The sequence below is a fragment of the Amblyomma mixtum genome, chromosome 2 (genome assembly GCF_055824585.1).
Source record: "Amblyomma mixtum isolate Tamu chromosome 2, ASM5582458v1, whole genome shotgun sequence".
Classification (NCBI taxonomy): Eukaryota; Metazoa; Arthropoda; class Arachnida; order Ixodida; family Ixodidae; genus Amblyomma; species Amblyomma mixtum.
In genome coordinates, this window is record NC_143013.1 from 34575011 (window position 1) to 34597091 (window position 22081).

The following is a 22081-nucleotide window of genomic DNA, read 5'->3' on the forward strand; positions in this document are numbered from 1 at the left end:
CCGCACAAGCCCATGCGCTCGCCTAAAGCAACCAAATCTGAAGCGCTCATATTGTTCCTAAATTAACACCACAGGCAAAGAAATAATAACCGACCTCGTCCTGTCGTAGTGGACGCCAAATTTGTGAAGATCTGTGTGAAGATTGCAGGTCTTAAGTACAAACAATAAACGAGGCGGCTTTTATCGGAAAGGAAAACCAATTTCAATATGAGCGAGAAAAAAGGAAAGGAACAAGAGAGCAACGCAACAACACACAGGAAAAACACACGGGGGAACAGAACAAAATGCTTACGGACAATACAGGGAAAAAGAGTCAAAGAGGAAAGTTCACACTACTTGTCTTATTCGAGCAACGAGCGGAGAGGACTGGCTAGGTGTCGGGCAGTCAAGGAGTCTCTTGGCGTTCCAACGTCGATGCAACGCTACCGCAGCGTCAGCGTTCGTGGGCTCCCGGCACGGTTTCCAGGTCTGGTATCCCGGAAAAGTCACGTAGGCGCCAGAAGCGGCCTGTGTAGAGCAGCTGACGGATGGACGGAGAAGAGTGGCGCCTGGGCCTGGTGGTTGAGGCTCTCGACGATGGATGTCCAGGTCTGGTGGCCCGGACGTCTGCGGCTAAGGCCCAAGCCCGGAACTCGGGGAGCCAGCAGAACTCGTCCACGTCCGTCGCCCACCGCGCTCTTCTCTTCTCTGCCACGTAATCCTCTTCGACCTGTCCCGGTGTACCCCTCCGCACGCGCTCCTCGTGCTTTGTCTTCTTCTCCTCACGAACGCCGCTGGGTGGCGCTATCTCCTTACAGTATGTGCCATTCAGCCCGAGGACATCATCATCATCATCATCATCATCACCTGCTGACTGGACTGTCAGCAGTCTGGTCACAAGCTTTCTCCAGACTGCCGAATCGAGCTGTTTCTCTCGCTGAGCTTGGCTGTCGTCGGGCTCTTGACCACGGTCCGGTATGGACAACTATGTGAAGCTGGAAAAAATCGGCGAGGGCACTTACGGAGCCGTGTACAAGGCAAGAAACCTGAGCAACAGAAACCTTGTAGCGCTCAAGAAGATTCGCGTCGATGTGAACGGAGGGATGCCTACGACGTGCATAAGGGAAATAGCCCTGCTCAAACAAATGCGCCACGAAGGCATTGTACGGTTGCAAGAGGTAATTATGAGCTACTCCAAGTGCATCTACCTTGTGCTTGAGTACTTTCCCATGGATCTCCGGAAGTACCTGGACGAACTGCCCAAGTACGAAAGGCTCAGCAGTCAAGTGCTTAAGAACTACGTGCGACAGATCATTGCTGCCATCCTGTTTTGCCACGAACGGCGGGTGATTCACCGGGACCTGAAGCCGCGAAACTTGCTCCTCGATCTGAAGGGCACGATCAAGCTGGCCGACTTTGGCCTGTCACGCACTGTGGGCGTACCCACCAGTGTTCTTACTCACGAGGTGCTGACCCTTTGGTACCGGGCCCCTGAGGTTCTCCTGGGCTCCCACTTCTACTCGATGCCCGTCGACCTCTGGAGCATTGGGTGCATCTTCTTCGAGATGGCCACCCGCAAGGTGCTCTTTCCTGGGGACTCCGAGATAGACCAGTTGTTTCGCATGTTCCGCATTCTGGGCACGCCGACGCCGGAGACATGGCCTGATGTGGTGAACTTTCCAGTGTACAAGACGACCTTCTCCATGTGGCGCGGGAGCGTGTTAGCCGACCTTCTGATAGACTTGGAAAGCAGCGGTGTCGACCTGCTCACTAGGATGCTTATCTACGACCCGAAAAAGAGGATTTCGGCACAGGAAGCCATCGGGCATGGGTACATCAACGACTAGAACAAGCATAGGCAAGCCAGGGCCACTCGCGAGGGGACTGCCTACCTGCTGACAGCACTTCTTTACCTTCACGTTCATCGTAAGAGCATGGAGTTTTGGCGGAGCGGGGACAGCCTATAACGTGGGAACAGGTAGCATTCTGTTAGCGCTTTTTTTTTGTGATGTCTTCAAAATGAATGTATGCGAAACGGGTGTTCGGACACGTGTTCATGTGTTGGTGTGCTTGTGTAAAATTCACGTGGCGCTTGCGTGAATAAACGGCGTGTTCTGCTAGCTTGCGTGTAGGATGAAAAAGAAGTTTACAAGGCTAAAAACTTGAAGTTTGCTGGTTTGTCTTGCACAGTGAAACACTATATGAGAGGGGAAGGTTGGAGGGGGGGGGGGGGGGGAGAAGGCTGCGCATGTTAAAAGTCAGGCTCTAGTGCTTTGAACGTTGAATTTTACTGTTTTAGCTGTTATTGGCACTCTCCTTTGGTGTGTGCGGTCCGCATCTGTACGCGGGAGTACGCGACCACGTGACCACCATCACAAGAGAGAAGTATCAAGGGTTTGTCAACTGGCCTCAACCGGGCCATTAACACTGCCGCATGGGTGTAGAAGAAAGTTCAAAGAGAAGTGAAAGGAAAATGTGGAAATAGCCCCAAGTAATAGTCACCACCTGTGCCGAAGCAGCTACGAAAAAGCCAGATATCCTCACGCACTCTTTGCCCACTGAGCTACCGCGGCGGTTAGTCGCGGAGCCGATCATCCTGAACGAAACCGCCAACAGATTCACATACTAACAGGCGTAAAAACGGGATTTTGTAGCGCAAAACTTCAACCCACGAACACCAAAAGAGACTGGACAGGCGCTGTGTTGAAGTGTTGCACGACAAAATCCCGTTTTTAAATTATGAGCCAACTGGGCCATAAACAAACCCTCCTGAAATTACGACAAACTGCACTGAAGCCTTCAGGCGCCTTATTGGTCCACCAAGAAGGCACAACACCGCGCACTACGTCAGACACGTGCAGCTTTAGAGGGATTCCGGAGCCACCGTAACACCGCTCCGTGTTCTGGGACACGATGGACACCTTGGCAACGAACGGGCCCACGAGCTGGCAAGCAAGGCAGCACTATACACCGCTTCCAGCGCGGGGACCTGACGGCGCCGATCATGCTCCCGAAAACTTTGATGAAGAAGGGTGACGCCGCCATCAACAAAGATGAAAGGAGCTTCTCTTAAACACTCGTAAATGCGGTGACCCCACACCCGCGGGTTTCCCACGCGGCATTTGCCACGCGGAAACGATCTGCATACGCCTACACACACAACGTCGTCGCCGCAGGCGCAGAACGATCCAGCACGAAGAACAGTGACTGCTATCTAAAAACATCACTACCATTAAGGTGCTTCGCTTGCAGGCATGAAGAAACCGTGACGATAAGTCACCTCGTGTGATAGTGCCCAGATCTTGAAAATAGCAGTCTGCAGCACCGTGGAGACCGGATTCGGCCGCCCGGGTGGCATAGAGAGGCACTGGGTGCGTTGTGGCGCTTCGTATGCGAGACGCATGCATAGCCGGCCACTATAATTCCCCCACCCCTCATCCTTTGCGGCCTCAAGCCATCCATGTCACCGGTTTTTACTTCAATTGTCGGACAACCCAAAGCGCCAACGTGGTAGGTCAGTCGCTGCGAGTCCAGTGTCATGGACGATGCGTAACGATGCGTGAGAACGCTCGTGCTCGAGACGCACGCGGCGCTGCTGGACCACCAACTTGGAACCTGAGGATTCTGACGCCTCAGGGAAAGAGCGTTCGCTACAGGCCTCTACCATCAAAAGCGGGAATGATCCTTCCCTCCTTGTGGAGTAGACCAGACCCCTAATCCTTCGCCTGACTCCTTGGAGGCGGCTTTGGGCGGGTTTGGACAACCAGCTACAGAGACTGATCAACTGCACCTGATCCATCGTCATCGCAAGCGGTGCCTCGGACTGAGGGCTCCGACCAGAAAAAAAGTGCGCAACCTCTTTCTTATGTAAATAAAGTTTTTCATCCGTCCATAATCTTTTACCAGAGCTTCAAAAGCGCGCAAGGCAACAACGAGGTGCCGCTTGCAATCTAGCGGCTCGTGAGGACCCTGAGGTGCGGGCTCGGAAACTGGCATGACCCCTAGGTACGAGGTTGGGTCGCGGCGTGCAAACGCAAGTAACGCCACGACCTCAAAGTTAGCGGTCGCGAAGCGAAACGGTGCAAAGACGTTAGGTGCGCGAGTAGCCCGACGAGCGGGAAGGACGGTGTGAACCAATGAATTCGGGCAAGCGTTTCCAAGCATTGACATTCGCCACATGAGGGGATGAGCTCTGGGCGATCTTTTTCTGCTAAAGATACTCAGAAATGCTTTTCGGAGTTCTAAACGTTTGTGGAGGGTCGCTTGCGAGGTGGTCCCAACTACATAACTCTGACTTGGCATTTAGGGAGTGGCGGTGGTGGCTTCCTTCCGCTTAGACGATCAGAGGACGCATTGTGGCGATCATTTATTTTCGTTTCCGCGCATGTCCTAAGCCGACCATGCAGGTTGTTGCGAAGAGCGCTGTCAAGTCGCAACGCAAAACATCCGATGTTATAGACAAGAATGTGTACTCCAATTCCAGAGAACGAGGTTGTTGCGTTAGGGCTGTTGGCAGACTACACTACAGGCCTTCGGTGGCCGCATCTGGCTGTAGATAGCCGGGCAGGTGTCGCAGGAACATCAGCCGCTGTGAATGTTTTCTGGTGCCTCACTTGACGACCATCAATCTTTTCGGTACCGAGTTTTCGGACAGAAAAGCGGTAGGCATACACTTAATGCTTGCAGTTGAGGGTGGCCTCAAACGCCGGGGGCTGACGCGGAAATTAGGTGGTCTTTGTCAGGGAGCAGTTTCGAAGTGTAAAGAAAGGTCCAGACAAATGCCGAATGGGAGGGCTGGTCGTATTGTGACCAGCCATTGGTGCATCGTAGCAGGCAGTTTTTTTTTTTTTTTCAGGCAGGGTGCTCAAGAGAACTTTACGTACCATAAGTTAAAACTGAGCGCAAGTCCAGGATGCAAGCCGGTTTTTTTTTAGGAACAAATCTTCGAATGATGACCATGCTGCTTAGTTGCATGCAAACAGAGCTACTTAAGCAGAATCAAAAAGCACAGAGAATATATGGCAAGTCTGTCATGTTTGCATTCAGATATGTACCAACTAGCCCACTTGAACACATGATGGCAATGTGCCGTGGTCTGCAGTGTCACAAGCGCGCCGCAGATGTGTAGCGGTGTGTGGAAATGCTTAACAGGCGTAGTGTCCATGCCATCAAGCGGATGCATTGAGACATTGAGGCGGCATGTGCCAAAAAATCTGCGTTGGGTCGGAGACGATGCAAGCCTCGGCATGATGAGGACCCAGAAAGATGGCGCACATAGAGGTCTTGCGGCATTCAAAGCAGTGGCGTAAAATAAGCGCTGGCCACATGACAGGTGAACTGGCAGCCCCGATCGATTCATTTGCTGGTGAGCGGTTTGGTGAACAGGCTGGCAAGCATTGGTAGATAGCTGTTGTGAAGCTGTGAATCAAATTTGGAGTGGTTAGAGATGATTACTTGATCGGTAAGCTGTAGCTGTGGTGGAGGGCTTTGCTAGTTGGCACCACAAAGCGAAAATGGGTTCAAAAAGCAACCTGTTGCTTTTGATATGATTTCATATGGTACGTACCCAACGTGGGGAAGTGGTCTGAGATTGGTGTAGAGCCCGCGAAAATAGATGGAAAACATATAAATGAAAAGATAATGGGGATTTAGCAAAGAAGATTTTTTTAAAAGGTAGTGCGTTCCTCAAATACCTTTTGTCACCGCCTTCCTCCCGCTTACCCCGACCTATATATGTGCAATCAGGAAGACAAAAACTTCAGTAAAAACCGAGGCGCTGTTATATGACAGGGCCTTTTTAGATCCTGTCTTGGTGCAGTTGCGATATTTGCTTTATGTGATTGTCTAAACTAAGTTGTCTACCAAGTTCGTGGCCTGAGTGAGCTACATATGTCCGAAGTAAAGAAGATAATTTGTGTTGCTGACTCTGGCAATGGGCCATTTCACTTAGCATAAAAGGGCATCACTACGAGACCCTAGCTTAAGAAAGTATTTTTTGCAGACGCTGGCGACTGCCTTTGTAAGTGGTGAGGTGGGGAAAATAAAAATGCAGCTTACTTGGAAGAAATTGTGGTTGTTTCCATGTGCGTTGAAGCCCTTTTGTCGATAAGGTCGGTGATGTCCGTCGTGACAGCAACCCAATAATTTATTGTGCCTGCCAAAGTGTGAACGAGCTGTCCAGCAAAAAAACTGCACGTGCGTTAATGTTGCGTTGATTTGTTACTTGAATCAGTGACACTCCATCTCGAACGTATGCTTAGAGGTCTCTGTCTTTGTCATTCGTTCAGTTTCGCTTCCTTTCGTTCACTCTTGCGTACAGTTTTCTTCTTTTCTCATTTCTGCGCTCGTTCGTGTCCTGTACATATATTCCCATTAGAGGTGTCTGGTCACTCTGTTGAATCTTGCCTGTGTTACGATTTCACTGTTACTTTTTCTTCGTTATTACAAAACTTTTGGCAGCGGCATGAATTACCGTTCAAGCTTTGTACATGCACGGTCCACCAGAATGAAAACGAAGTGGACTTTCAGGCTTTGGATCGCAAGGTAAATTAAATTAAGGGCACAATACTGCCGCTTGTTTGACGTCCGTTCAAGACAGTTGCACGCTGCTTTCCACATCACCCGGGTACGCTTCAATTCGTGTATGCTCTTCACTGCCGAAGATCACACACCGAGAAAACTCTCAAGGTTGCCGCTTGGCTTTATCGCTTGCTTTCTTTAAATGGATCTGCATGGTGCGATATTTGCGCTGATGTAACACAGAAAGAAATGTATAGACTGCTCGGACGGTAGACTGCTGCTGTACACTTGAAAAGATGGTGCATATACACCACAAGAGCGACTGGCCAGATAGCGAAGAATTCAAAGCCTAATATTAAGAATGGGTTTTAAAGGAAAAATAGAAAGAAAAAGAGTAATCTACAAATCAACCAATCTACAGTAATCTACAACTGACTTGAACTGAACACGAACTCAAGCCCAGAAAAGACGACGTGATCTACCCAGAGGACTATGAGTCACAATGCGAACACTGTGGCATAGACGCGGAGCTACACCACATGGTTCGGGCCTGCCAAGACAACACAGAAATAGAAAGGATAGAAGAACCGACTATTGAGCAGTGGGAGGAACTGCTGTCCAGCTTAGTCCAGAAAATTCATCAGAAGCTGACCGAAAGGGCAAGAGAAGCTGCGAGGTGCAATGGCTTCACGGAGGCTGGGGGGGTTTAATTGGGGAGATAAATGCGTTCTCCCCGTTCAACCGCGGCTGACCCACTTCAAACCCGCGGGGACCCCACCCCGTGGTCGCGTACGCTACCGTGCGCATGCATACCACGCCTGCCAGCAACAAAATACGCTGAGAAATCGAGGACGTCCGACTCACCAGCACGGTTACGAGCCAGCGTTCGCCCACGCTAGGGCAAGAGGGAAACTCCGAGGCCGGGCAGAACGAGCTGGCGGGAGCAAGTTTCCACCACTAGGCACCCGCCGTACAAGAGCGGAGCGCCGCGCGACACGTTCTAACGCGGTCAAATCCCCAGCCGAAGAGGGCCGCCTCCCCCTCGGGCGCGCGCAGCAATCATGCCATCCGTGGCGCTCATGTCGCTTCGAAGCCGGCGCCCTCAAGAGTTAGTTAAAGTAACTAGCACGACTAAATAGGGTGCATTGCGGGGAAGCAACACGGTAAAGGAGGGTGCATTGTGGGGAAGCTAACCACAGGGGACGAGGTCACCACAAGGCCGACCACCAATTTTAGGTGTAGTTAAAAAATGTTTACATCATCATCATCTGCAAATTCAAACAGGAGATGCAAAAGAAACACGAGTGTGCAGGAAGAAAACGACGCTCTTGACACTCGGCGCGAGAACACATAATCACAGGCAAAAAAGAAGAGAAATAATGGCAAACTATTCGTAAGTAAAATCAGTCGGCTTCTGTTTCAGACGGATTCAGGCGAATGTAGCAAGCACAACTTTACTAAAATTAAAGCAGCGACTGTTGCAGCATTTTGCTGGGACTGCCAGCACCGCGTTCACTTAACGAGTCCGTCATCTACACAAGAACAGCCCCCCAAAATTTGAGATTAAGCCAAACTTCTTTGCTTTCACTAACACCGACATTCGCGCGCGCTTTGTGCCTTGGCCCACCCTTGGGACTTGCCGCCATCATCCCGAGACCCCGGGAAGCAAGACTAAATTCTATTTACGACGCGTATAAATTCTCGCTCCTCTATTTTTCACAGCCTGCGCTACAATCCAGAGACAAAAGCGAGTTCATACCTCGACTCACATTCGTTCCGGCACTTGGATTCTGACCTGCTGCCCGTCGCGGTAAGAAAGCGGCAACGGGAGAAACTGACCACCAGAACTCGCCGTCCACAGCAGCCCTCGGGTGCGACTACTCGAGTCATGACCGATGCTGTTCCGACCCCAGTGGCCGTTCTGCGAACCTGCGAAGACGGGTGCTTCGCCGTGCTCAAGGAGAACCTCAGCGCCTGCAGCGAGTACTTCGACGCGCTCTTCAACGGGCCGCTGTCCCAGGCGAGTCGACGTGACTTCCTCATAACCGGCGTGAGCAAGGAGGCGCTGAAGGCCGTCGTGAATTACGCGAGCGTCGGCGACACGGAGATCACGGCCGACAATGTCGAAGACCTCAAAGTCGCCGCGGACCAGTTGCTCGCCCATGGCCTGCTCAGTGAGTGCTGTGCGTTCATGTCGCGAAACGTGGACGTGGGGAACTGCGTCATGGTCCTCGAGATGGCGCTCTTCTTTCACCTGGAACCATTACACAAGCAGGCGATCCGTTTCATGCTGGACAATTTCGAGCGGGTATACGCGGACAAGGGCGACTTCCACAGGCTGAGCCTGCAGAACCTCGAGAGCTTGTTGGCGTCGGACGAGCTCAAGGTACAAAGGGAAGAGATCGTCTGGGAAGCCACCGTGTTCTGGATCAAGGCGAGTCTTAAAGAGCGGAGAATGTGCTTAAATAGGCTACTGCCGCACATCCGGCTCTGTCTTATGAAGGGGAGCTACTTGAGAAAGGTTGTCATGCTGAACACGCTCGTCTCCACCAACCCTCTCTGCAAGACGATCGTCAGGCGCTGTCACAGGATTCAGCAGTCTGAACACGACGCGCGCATTTTAAATCCGAGCCGCAGCTTATTCGTGCAACGAGTGCCAACTGATATCATGTTCGTCTGCGGCGGGATTCACCGCGGATATAAGAGCAACACCTGGGAAGTATACCACCACAAGACCAACGAATGGAACACTGTGCAAACGGACTTCAGGCAGGATCTAGTCTTCGGCCAGCAGTGTGTCTCTGTGGGACACAGAATCTACGTCATGGGTGCCGACATCGCCAAGCTGAGCCCGTTCTGCTACTGTTTCGACGCGGTCTCCGTAAAGTGGTTGCCCATAACGCCCATGAAGCATCTGCGGGCGTTATTTGGCATTGCCGTTCTCGATCACTGCGTTTACTGTATCGGCGGCTCGCCCAACGGGATCGTCACGCTTGACACGGCCGAAGAATACGACACGGTCACGGACTCGTGGCGAACTGCCGGTCGCATGACCCACCCTCGGCTCGGCGCCAGCGCCACCTCTTGTGCGGGACGTGTCTACATAGTGGGCGGTTTGTCCACCAAAGACCTACTTCGGTCCGCAGAAGCATATGATCCCGTGACCGACAGGTGGACTGTTGTAGCTCCTTTGAAGACCGAACGGCTCTTCCACAGCCTGGTGACGTACAGAGACAAAATCTACGTGGTGGGTGGCCTATCATGGAAGGCGAACATCTGCGAGGTCTACGACCCAAAGAATGGCAAGTGGTCCAATGGCTCCAAGACCAAGACCTTTACGGACAAGGTCGTGGCGGTTGTCCTGGACGACAGGATCTACGCCATCGGCGAGGCAAACCAGAAGGACTACAAGCGCTGCCTCGAGTATTTTTTGGGCGACGACCGGAAGTGGCACGCGGTTCCGGGTTACGCGCCTCCGCGGTGGTTTTACTCGGCCTGTGTGCTCAGGAACTTGCCTAATGCCAAGGACTACATCAACAGGCCTAACCACATGGGCTCGAAATTTGGTTGCGCCGTGTTGTGAAAGCTCTCAGTAGCAAGAAATTCAATGATAAGATAAAACGTTCTATATAGCGTTTACTTGTTTTTAACGCCATGATGCATTTAACGCCTACATTTGCGGTTCTCGTCGTCAAAGTCATGGTATTTTTTTGTTTTTGTCCGGGTACAACAGTTGCAAGCCATGGCTGGCGTATATTAATGATCACTAGAGAGATAAGAGAGACTGAACTTTATTTAATAGCAAAGGTCAAACCTTCCCAGGCGGGCTTCTTTTTTTTTTTTAGATTTCGAGAAAGACAAACTATCGACAAACTATCGCATCGTTACCTGCTACTCAAACTGTCATGCCTTAATTTAGACCCTTGTGTGCTCACTTGGATCAGGAGTTTTCTATTTAATCGTCTCCAGTTGTCGCCAACTCCCATTCATCCGCTCTCTCATGTCCGGTCAGGTGTTCCTCAAGGTACTGTTTTAGGCCCCCTTCTTTTCCTAGTTTATATTAATGACCTGCCAAATAACATGTCATCTAACATACGACTGTTTGCCGACGATTGTGTGATACACCGCTCCATAAATAACCCTTCAGATGTTGCCGTTCTACAGAACGACCTCCTCAAAGTGCAAGAGTGGTGTGACACCTGGGTCATGAAACTAAATGTCAATAAAACCTTTTTAGTCTCTTCACCGCCGACGTAACTACTCACCTCCCAACTACCTCCTTTACGGTTGCCCCAATCGATCCCGGCCGCCGCGGTTGAATTTCTTTGGAGGAGAAACTCTAGAGGCCCGTGTACTGTGCGATGTCAGTGCACATTAAAGAACCCCAGGTGGTCGAAATTTTCGGAGCCCTCCACTACGGCGTCTCTCATAGCCTTAGTCGATTTGGGACGTTAAACCCCATAAACCAAACCAAACTATCAAACCGACAATATTAAGTACCTGGGTGTCCATATCTCCAGTGACCTATCCTGGCACAGCCATATTACTAATATAGCTAACTCAGCCAATCACGTCCTTGGCTACTTACGGCGTAATTTTTCCTTAGCACCCCCTTCCGTCCAACTAATTGCCTATATATCGCTTGAATTGAAGAAAATAGCGCCAGAGCATGCAGACCACGAAAAGACAAGGACGAGACACAAAGCGCTTTGTGTCTCGTCCTTGTCTTTTCGTGGTCTGCATGCTCTGGCGCTATTTTCTTCAATTCAAGTATGCACCAACTCGCCCAAGAAGAAGTGTTAATATATATCGCTTGTCCGACCTAAAACAGAGAATGCAAGTTCTATATTCGATCCTCACGAAACCAACCTGTCCAATTTACTGGAATCTATTCAAAATCGCGCCTCACGATTCATTCTTTCAGAGTACTCATATCGCGCTAGTGTAACTCGACTAAAATCTCAACTTAAACTTCATACCCTAGCATACCGTCGTCAACTAGCTCGCCTTTCTCTTTATCATACGTTTTTTCACAGTTTATCACCGAACAACGCACTCATCCACCCAGCCCATCGTTTATCCCGTAACAGCCATCCCAAAGCCGTCTACCCCCAGCGTGCCCATACCACAACGTTCCAAAAATCATTTTTCCTCCGTACTGCCCTAGACTGGAACGACCTTCCCAGCCATATCGCTTCCCATGAAGATCTTGAAAAATTCAAGACTGCCATCGAAAATCAGTTTTTGTCATAACTGCCGTACTCTCCGCCCACCCCTCATGTAATACCCTTAAATGGGGCCTTTGAGGACCTAATAAATGAATGAATGAATGAAAGAGCCCGCCCTCAAGCGTTCTCCACAGGGCCATTGGACGAAGGAGCCCTCCCAGGAAGGCTTTTAACTTTGCTAATACATAAAGATGATTGTCTTTCCGACTCCACTGTATGAGAGTGAGAAGCAGATGATGAATTGGATGGCGTAGTAGCAGAAGAAGATGGCGTCGATGGAACCCGCTCAACGCGGAGCCGCAGGCACAATTTTTAACGAGCCGCCACGATGGCTCAGTGGCTATGGTGCTCGGCTGCCGACCCAAAAGACGCGGGTTCGGACCCGGCCGCGGCGGCTAGAATTTCTTTGGAGGAGAAATTCTAGAGACCTGTGTACTGTGCGATGTCAGTGCACGTTAAAGAACCCCAGGTGGTCGAAATTTCCGGAGCCCTTCACTACGGCGTCTCTCATAGCCTTGGTCGCTTTGGGACGTTAAACCCCACAAAACCAAACCAATTTTTAACGAAGGCAAAAGTTGAAGATATTTCTGTCGGAGCTTTCCTGAAAGGAACAGCAGAGGGAAGGCATCTTAATCCGCCCCGTACGCGATCTTAATACAGAAATGCATTACATTTGTCAACAACTCGCACTGCGTGGTCTTCTGAGCGCAAACATATACTGGCCTAAGAGGAGGAGGAACGAACTTTTGTCATATGACAAAAGTTCGTATGAGCTACTCCAAGAACTCCAAGTGCATCTACCTTGTGCTTGAGTACTTTCCCATGGATCTCCGGAAGTACCTGGACGAACTGCCCAAGTCCGAAAGGCTCAGAAGTCAAGTGCTTAAGAAGTACGTGCGACAGATCATTACTGCCATCCTGTTTTGCCACGAGCGGCGGGTGATTCACCGGGACCTGAAGCCGCGAAACCTGCTCCTCGATCCGATCTGAAGGGCACGATCAAGCTGGTCGACTTTGGCCTGTCCCGCACTGTGGGCGTACCCACCCGTGTTCTTACTTACGAGGTGCTGACCCTTTGGTACCGGGCCCCTGAGGTTCTCCTGGGCTCCCAGTTCTACTCGACGCCCTTCGACCTATGGAGCATTGGGTGCATCTTTTTCGAGATGGCCACCCGCAAGGTGCTCTTCCCTGGAGACTCCGAGATCGACCAGCTGTTTCGTATCTTCCGCATTCTGGGCACGCCCACGCCGGAGACATGGCCTGATATGGTGAAATTTCTAGTGTACAAGACGACCTTCCCCATGTGGCGCGGGAGCGTGTCAGCCGACCTTCTGGCAGACTTGGAAAGCAGCGGTGTCGATCTGCTCACTAGTATGCTTATCTACGAGCCGAAAAAGAGGATTTCGGCACAGGAAGCCATGAGGCATGGGTACATCACCGACTAGAACAAGCATAGGCAAGCCAGGGTCACCGGCTGACAGCACTTCTTTACCTTCACGTTCATCGTAAGAGCATGGAGTTTTGGCGGAGCGGGGACAGCCTATAACGTGCACGAACAGGTCTGTTAGCGCTTTTGTTTTTGTGATGTCTTCGAAATGAATGTGTGCGAAACGGGTGTTCGGGTTCGGACACGTGTGCATGTGTTGGTGTGCTTGTGTAAAATTCATGTGGCGTTTGCGTGAATAAACGGCGTGTTCTGCTAGCTTGCGTGTACGATTAAAAAGAAGTTTACAAGTATAAAAACTTTAAGTTTGCTGGCTTGTCTTGCACAGTTAAGCACTATATTTTCACGTTGTAGTGACGGCAATCCAGCAGTCAGGAAGACAGCAACAAAACTTGCAAATGAAGCTCTTTATTTGGGCTGACTTGCGCCCGTAAAAGAACTGAATCACTCGGCGGCGGCGTAAGCAACAAACGTGCTCATCAGTCGTCGAACTACGAATGGCCGCTGCTTGCGGCATCGTTCAATTTAAAGCCGGCAAGGAAACTTCGAGATAACAGGTCGAGATCATCTAGAGTAATCTGGAAAGACGTAGATGCAGCTCGGCATGGCTGTGATCAATCAAGATTAGTCCGGCCGCTTCTCGCATCACGAACACAAATGATAACACCCCTTTCCTGCGGCCTTGCGCGAACGAACGGACATTACAATGATACGTGGCAATATGAGAGGAGAACGTTGGGGGGAGGAGGCTGCATATGTTAAAAGTCAGGCTGTAGTGCTTTGAACGTTGAATTCTACTGTTTTAGCTGTTATTGGCACACTCCTTTGGTGTGTGCGGTCCGCATCTATACCCGGGAGTACGCGACCCCGTGACCACCATCACAAGAGAGAAGTATCATGGGTTCGTCGACAGGCCTCAACCGGGCCATTAACACTGCCGCATGGGGGTAGAAGAAAGTTCAAAGAGAAGTGAAAGGAAAATGTGGAAATAGTCCCAGGTAACAGTCACCACCTGTGCCGAAGCAGCTACGAAAAAGCCAGATACCCTCACGCACTCTTTGCCCACTGAACCACCGCGGCGGGTAGTCGCGCAGCCGACCATCCTGAACGAAACTGCCAACAGATTCACATAGTGACAGGCGTAAAAACGGGATTTTGCAGCGCAACACTTCAACCCACGAACACGAAAAGAGACTGGACAGGCGCTATGTTGAAGTGTTGCACGACAAAATCCCGTTTTTAAATTATAAGCCAAAAGGGCCCCAAACAAACCCTCCTGAAATTACGACAAACTGCACTGAAGCCTTCAGGCGCCTTATTGGTCCACCAAGAAGGCACAGCACCGCGCACGACGTCAGACACGTGCAGCTTTAGAGGGATTCCGGAGCCACCGTAACACCGCTCCGTGTTCCGGGACACGAGGGACACCTTGGCAACGAACGGGCCCGCGAGCTGGAAAGCAAGGCTGCACTATACACCGCTTACAGCGCGGGGACCTGACGTCGCCGATCATGCTCCCGAAAACTTTGATGAAGAAGGGTGACGCCACCATCAACAAAGATGAATGGAGCTTCTCTTAAACACTCGTAAATGTGATGACCATACACCCCCGGGTTTCCCACGCAAGGTTTGCCACGCGGACACGATCTGCGCACGCCTACACACACAACGTCGCCGCCGCAGGCGCAGAACGATCCAGCACGAAGAACAGTGACTGCTATCTAAAAACATCACTACCATTAAGGTGCTTCGCTTGCAGGCATGAAGAAACCGTGACGATAAGTTACCTCGTGTGATAGTGCCCAGATCTTGAAAATAGCAGTCCGCAGCACCGCACCGTGGAGACCGGGTTCGGACGCCCGGGCGGCATAGAGAGGCACTGGGTGCGTTGTGGCGCTTCGTATGCGAGACGAATGCATAGCCTGCCACTATAATTCCCCCACCCCTCATCCTTTGCGGCCTCAAGCAATTCCATGTAACCGGTTTTTATTTCAGTTGTCGCACAACCCAAAGCGCCAACGTGGTTGTTCAGTCGCTGCGAGTCCAGTGTCATGGACGATGCGTAACGATGCCGTGAGAAGGCTCGTGCTCGAGAGACACGCGGCGCTGCTGGACCATCAGCTTGGAACCTGAGGATTCTGACGCCTCAGGGAAAGAGCGTACGTTACAGGCCTCTACCACCGAAAAGCGGTAATGATACTTCCCTCCTTGTGGAGTAGATTAGATCCCTAATCCCTCCCCTGATTCCTGGGAGGCGACTTTAGGCGGGTTTGGTCAACGAGCTATAGAGACTGATCAACTGCGCCTGAGCCATCGCAAGCGGTGCCTTGGACTGAGGGCTCCGACCAGAAAAAGTGCGCAACCTCTCTCTTATGTAAATAAAGTTTTTCATCTGTCCATAATCTTTTACCAGAGCTTCAAAAGCGCGCAAGGCAACAACGAGGTGCCGCTTGCAAACTAGCGGCTCGTGAGGACCCTGAGGTGCGGGCTTGGAATCTGGCATGACCACAAGGTACGAGGCTGGGTCGCGGCGTGCAAACGCAAGGAACGCCACGACCTCAAAGTTAGCGGTCGCGAAGCGAAGCAAATACTTTAGGCGCTTAGGTGCGCGAGTAGCCCGACGAGCGGGAAGGATGGTGCGATCCAATGAATTCGGGCAAGCGTTTCCAAGCGTTGGCATTCGCCACATGAGGGGATGAGCTCTGGGGGATCTTTTTCTGCTAAAGATACTCAGAAATGCTTTTCGGAGTTGTAAACGTTTGTGGACGGTCGCTTGCGAGGTGGTCCCACACTACATAACGCTGACGTGGGAATTAGGGAGTGGCGGTGGCGGCTTCATTCCGCTTAGACGATCACAGGACGCATTCCGAGCACGTTGTGGCGACCACTTATTTCCGTTTCCGAGCCGACCGTGCAGGTTGTTGCGAACAGCGATCTCAAGTCGCAACGCAAAACATCTGATGTTATAGACAAGAATGTGTATTCCAATTCCAGAGAACGAGGTTGTTGCGTTTGGGCTGTTGGCAGACTACACTACAGGGCTTCGGTGGCCGCATGTGGCTGTAGATGGCCAGCTGAAGTTGCCGGGCAGGTGTCGCAGGTAAATCAGCCGCTGTAAATGTTTTCTGGTGCCTCACTTGACGACCATCAAGCTTTTCGGCACCTAGTTTTTGGACAGAAAAGCGGTAGGCAAACAAATAATGCTTGCAGTTGAGGGTGGCCTCAAACGCCGGGCGCTGACGCGGAAATTAGGTGGTCTTTGTCAGGGAGCAGTTTCGAGGTGTCAAGAAAGCTGCAGACAAAAGCCGAATGGGAGGGCTGGTCGTATTGTGACCAGCCATTGGTACATCGTAGCAGGCAGTTTTTTTGTTTTTTTTTTCAGGCAGGGTGCTCAAGAGAACTGTATGTACCATAAGTTAAAACTGAGCACAAATCCAGGATGCAAGCCGGTTCTTTTTAGGAATAAATCTTCGAATGATGACCATGCTGCTTAGTTGCATGAAAACAGACGTACTTAAGCAGAATAAAAAAGCACAGAGAATGGCAACTCTGTTATGTTTGCATTCAGATATGTACCAACTAACTCACTTCAACACATGATGGCGATGTGCCGTGGTCTGCAGTGTCACAAGCGCGCCGCAGATGTGCCGCAGCTACAGCAGTTATGTGGTTTGCTAGTCGGCACCACAGAGCGAAAATGGGCCGGAAAAACAACCTGTTGCTTTTGATTTGATTTCATATGGTGCGTACCCACGGTGGGGAAGTGGTTTGATATTGGTGTAGAGCCCGCGAAAAGAGATGGAAAACATATAAACGAAAAGGTAATGGTTATGTAGCAAAGAAGATTTGTTAAAAAGGTAGTGCTTTTCTGAAATCTCTTTTGTTACCGCCTTCCACCTTCTTACCCCGACCTATATATGTGGACTGAGGAAGACAAAAACTTCAGTAAAAATCGAGACGTTGTTAGTTTACAGGGCATTTTTAGATCTGATTTTGGTGCAGTTGTGATATTTGCTTTATGCGATTGTCTAAATTAAGCTGTCTACCAATTTCGTGGCCTGAGTGAGCTGCATATGTCTGAAGTAAAGAAGACATTTTATGTTGCTGACTCTGGCAATGCGCCATGTCGATGAGCACAAAAGGGAATGACTACGAAACCCTAGCGTATGTATGTGACGGTATGTGAGTGTATGTGCGTGTGACGGTATGTGATGTTCGCTTCCTTCAAGAGGACAGGAGCCCACTTGTAGCATACAACAACTCAACTCAACTCAACCCTAACGTAAGAAAGTATTTTTTTGCAGATGCCGGCGACTGCCTTTGTGAGTGCTGAGGTGGAGACAATAAAAATGCAGCTTAATTGGAAGTAATTGCGGTTGTTTCCATGTGCGTCGAAGTCGTTTTGTCCGTAAAGTCGGCGATATTCGTCGTGACAGCAACCCAATAATTTATTGTGCCTGCCAAAGGGTTAACCAGCTGTCCAGCAAAAAACGGCACGTGCGTTAACGTTGCTTTGACTTGTTACTTAAATCAGTGACACTCCATCTCGAACGTATGCTTAGAGGTCTGTGTCTTTGTCATTCGTTCAGTTTCAGTTCTTTTTGTTCACTCTTGCGAACAGCTTCGCCCTTTTCTCATTTCTGCACTCGCCCCTGTCCTGTACATATGTTCCCATCAGAGGTGTCTGGTCACTGTTGAATCACTGCCGAAGATCACACGCCGAGAAAACTCTCAAGGTTGCCGCCTTTATCGCTTGCTTTCTTTAAATGGATCTGCATGATGCGGTAGTTGCGCAGATGTAACAAAGATAGGAATGTATAGACTGCTCGGACGGTAGCCTGCTGCTGTACACTTGAAAAGATGGTGCATATACCACAAGGGCGACTGACCAGACAGCGAAGAATTTAAGCCTAATATTAAGAATGAGTTTTAGAAGAAAAATAGAAAGAAAAACAGTAATCTAAAACTGACTAGAACTCAACAGGAACTCAAGCCCAAAAAGGACGACACAATGCGCACACTGTGGCATAGACGCGGAGCTATACCACATGGTTTGGTCCTGCCAAGACAACACGGAAGCAAAAAGGATAGAAGAACCAACTATTGAGCTGTGGGAGGAATTGGTGTCCAGCTTCGACCAGAAAATTCATCAGGAGATGACGGAAAGGGAAAGAGCAGCTGCAAGATCCAATGGCCTGCCGGTATACGAGGCCGACCGCCAATTTTAGGTATAATTAAAAATGTTTTCATCATCATCATCTACAATTTCAAACAGGAGATGCAAAAGAAACACAAGTGTGCAGGAAGAAAACGACGCTCTTGACACTCGGCGCGAGAACTCATAATCACACACAAAAGAAGAAGAGATAAATAATAGCAAACTATTCGTAAGTAATATCAGTCTGCTTCTGTTTCAGACGGGTTCTGATCGGAGACAATCTAGCGCAGCATCCTTTGCTGCAGCAGAACAGAAAGTTCGGCCAGTCGGGACGTAATTTTTAAATGGAACAGCGCAGCGACAAAGGCGAATGTAGCAAGCGCAACTTTAATAAAATTAAAGCAGCGACTGTTGCAGCATTCTGCTGGGACTGCCAGCAGCGCGTTCGCTTAATGACTCCGTCACCTACACAAAAACAGCCCCCCATAATTTGAGATTAAGCCAAACTTCTTTGCTTTCACTAACACCGACATTCGCGCGCGCTTTGCGCCTTGGCCCCACCCTTGGCACCTGCCGCGATCACCGCGAGACCCCGGGAAGCAAGACTAAATTCTATTTGCGACGCGTCTAAATTCTCGCTCCTCTGGATTTCACAGCCTGCTCGTTCACCAAGAGACAAAGGCCAGTTCATCTCTCGACTCACATTCGCTCCGGCACTTGGATTCTGACCTGCTGCCCATCGCGGTAAACAAAGCGGCAACGGGAGACACTGACCGCCAGAACTCGCCGTACAGAACAGCCCTCGGACGCGACTACTCGAGTCATGAGCGATGCTGCCCCGACCCCAGTGGCCCTTCTGCGAACCTCCGATGGCGGGTGCTTCGCCGTGCTCAAGGAGAACCTCAGCGCCTGCAGCGAGTACTTCGACGCGCTCTTCAACGGGCCGCTGTCCCAGGCGAGTCGAGGTGACTTCCTCATCCCCGGGGTAAGCAAGGAGGCGCTGAAGGCCGTCGTGAATTACGCGAGCGTTGGCGACGCAGCGATCACGGCCGACAATGTCGAAGACCTCACCGTCGCCGCGGACCAGTTGCTCGTCCATGGCCTTCTCAGTGAGTGCTGTGCGTTCATGTCGCGAAATGTGGACGTGGAGAACTGCGTCATGGTCCTCGAGATGGCGCTCTTCTTTCACCTGGAACCATTACACAAGCAGGCGCTCCGTTTCATGCTGGACAATTTCGAGCGGGTGTACGCGGACAAAGGCGACTTCCACAGTCTGAGCCTGCAGAACCTCGAGAGCTTGTTGGCGTCGGACGAGCTCAAGGTACACAGGGAAGAGGTCGTCTGGGAAGCCACCGTGTTCTGGATCAAGGCGAGTCTTAAAGAGCGCACAATGTGCTTAAACAGGCTGCTGCCGCACATCCGGTTCTGTCTTATGAAGGAAAGCTACTTGCGAAAGGTTGTCATGCGGAACTCGCTCGTCGCCAACAACCCTCTCTGCAAGACGATCGTCAAGCGCTGTCACAGGATTCAGCAGTCTGAACACGACGCGTGCATTTTAAATCCGAGCCGCAGCTTATTCGTGCAACGAGTGCCAGCTGATATCATGTTCGTCTACGGCGGGGTTCAACGCGGATATAAGAGCAACACCTGGGAAGTATACGACCACAAGACCAACGAATGGAACACTGTGCAAACGGACTTCAGGCAGGATCAAGTCTTCGGTCTGCAGTGTGTCTCTGTGGGACACAGAATCTACGTCATGGGTGCCGACATCGCCAAGCTGAGCCCGTTCTGCTACTGTTTCGACGCGGTCTCCATAAAGTGGTTGCCCATCACGCCCATGAAGCATCTGCGGGCGTTCTTTGGCATAGCCGTTCTCGATCACTGCGTTTACTGTATCGGCGGCTCGCCCAACGGGATCGTCACGCTTGACACGGCTGAAGAATACGACACGGTCACGGACTCGTGGCGAACTGTAGGAAGCATGAACCACCCTCGGCTGGGCGCCAGCGCCACCTCTTGTGCGGGACGTGTCTACATAGTAGGCGGTTTGTCCACCAAAGACCTACTTCGGTCCGCAGAAGCATATGATCCCATGAACGACAGGTGGACTCTTGTAGCTCGTATGAAGACCGAACGGCTCTTCCACAGTCTGGTGACGTACAGAGACAAAATCTACGTGGTGGGTGGCCTATCGTGCAAGGCGAACATCTGCGAGGTCTACGACCCAAATAGTGGCAAGTGGTCCAAGGGCTCCAAGACCAAGAGCTTTACTGACAAGGTCGTGGCGGTTGTCCTAGACGACAAGATCTACGCCATCGGCGAGGCCAACCAGAAGGACTACAAGCGCTGCCTCGAGTATTTCTCGGGCGACGACCGGAAGTGGCACGCGGTTCCGGGTTACACGCCTCCGCGGTGGTTTTACTCGGCCTGTGTGCTCAGGAACTTGCCTAATGCCAAGGACTACATCAACAGGCCTAACCACATGGGCTCGAAATTTGGTTGCGCCGTGTTGTGAAAGCTCTGAGTAGGAAGAAATTCAATGATAAGTTAAAACGTTCTATATAGCGTTTACTTTTTTTTTTAACGCAATGATGCATTTAACGCCTACATTTGCGCTTCTCGGCGTCAAAGTCATGGTATTTTTTGTTTTTGTCCGGGCACAACAGCTGTAAGCCATGGCTGACGTATATTAAAGATCACCAGAGAGATAGAGAGAATGAACTTTATTTAATAGCAAAGTTCAAAACCTTCCCGGAAGGGCTTCTTAGTCAAAGAGCCAGCCCTGAAGCGTTCCGCATAGGACTATTGGACAAAGGAGCAGCAAAGTTCAAAACCTTCCCGGGAGCGCTTCTTAGTCAAAGAGCCAGCCCTCAAGCGTTCCCCACAGGGCTATTGGACAAAGGAGCCATCTTAATACAGAAATGCATTACATTTGTCAACATCTCGCACTGCGTGGTCTTCTGAGCGCAAACATATACTGGCCTAAGAGGAGGAGGAACGAAATTTTTTCATATGACAAAAGTTCGTATGAGCTACTCCAAGAACTACTCCAAGTGCATCTACTTTGTGCTTGAGTACTTTCCCATGGATCTCCGGAAGTACCTGGACGAACTGCCCAAGTCCGAAAGGCTCAGCAGTCAAGTGCTTAAGAACTACGTGCGACAGATCATTGCTGCCATCCTGTTTTTCCACGAGCGGCGGGTGATTCACCGGGACCTGAAGCCGCGAAACCTGCTCCTCGATCTGAAGGGCACGATCAAGCTGGCCGACTTTGGCCTGTGCGGCACTGTGGGCGTACCCACCCCTGTTCTTACTCACGAGGTGCTGACCCTTTGGTACCGGGCCCCTGAGGTTCTCCTGGGCTCCCAGTTCTACTCGACGACCATCGACCTCTGGAGCATTGGGTGCATCTTCTTCGAGATGGCCACCCGCAAGGTGCTCTTCCCTGGCGACTCCGAGATTGGCCAGCTGTTTCGCATGTTCCGCATTCTGGCCACGAAGACGCCGGAGACTTGGCCTGATGTGGTGAACTTTCCAGTGTACAAGACGACCTTCCCCATGTGGCGCGGGAGCGTGTTAGCCGGCCTTCTGATAGACTTGGAAAGCAGCGGTGTCGACCTGCTCACCAGGATGCTTATCTACGACACCAAAAAGAGGATTTCGGCACAGGAAGCCATCAGGCATGGGTACATAACCGACTAGAACAAGCATAGGGAAGCCAGGGTCACTCGAGAGGCGACTGCCTACCTG

General features: G+C 50.9%; 2 protein-coding genes and 1 pseudogene across 2 annotated transcripts; all 3 read left to right on the forward strand.

Moving 5' to 3' along the window:
• Positions 1-287: 287 nt before the first annotated feature.
• Positions 288-22033, forward strand: LOC149358935 (uncharacterized; annotated as a pseudogene).
• Positions 8387-10081, forward strand: LOC149358936 (kelch-like protein 10). Its single transcript, XM_089571117.1, has one exon. It carries the CDS (start codon positions 8387-8389, stop codon positions 10079-10081), a length of 1695 nt encoding a protein of 564 aa, XP_089427243.1.
• On the forward strand, positions 19152-20846 carry LOC149358937 (kelch-like protein 10). The gene has a single exon (XM_089571116.1). The coding sequence runs from the start codon at positions 19152-19154 to the stop codon at positions 20844-20846; it is 1695 nt and encodes a 564-aa protein (XP_089427242.1).
• Positions 22034-22081: the final 48 nt, after the last annotated feature.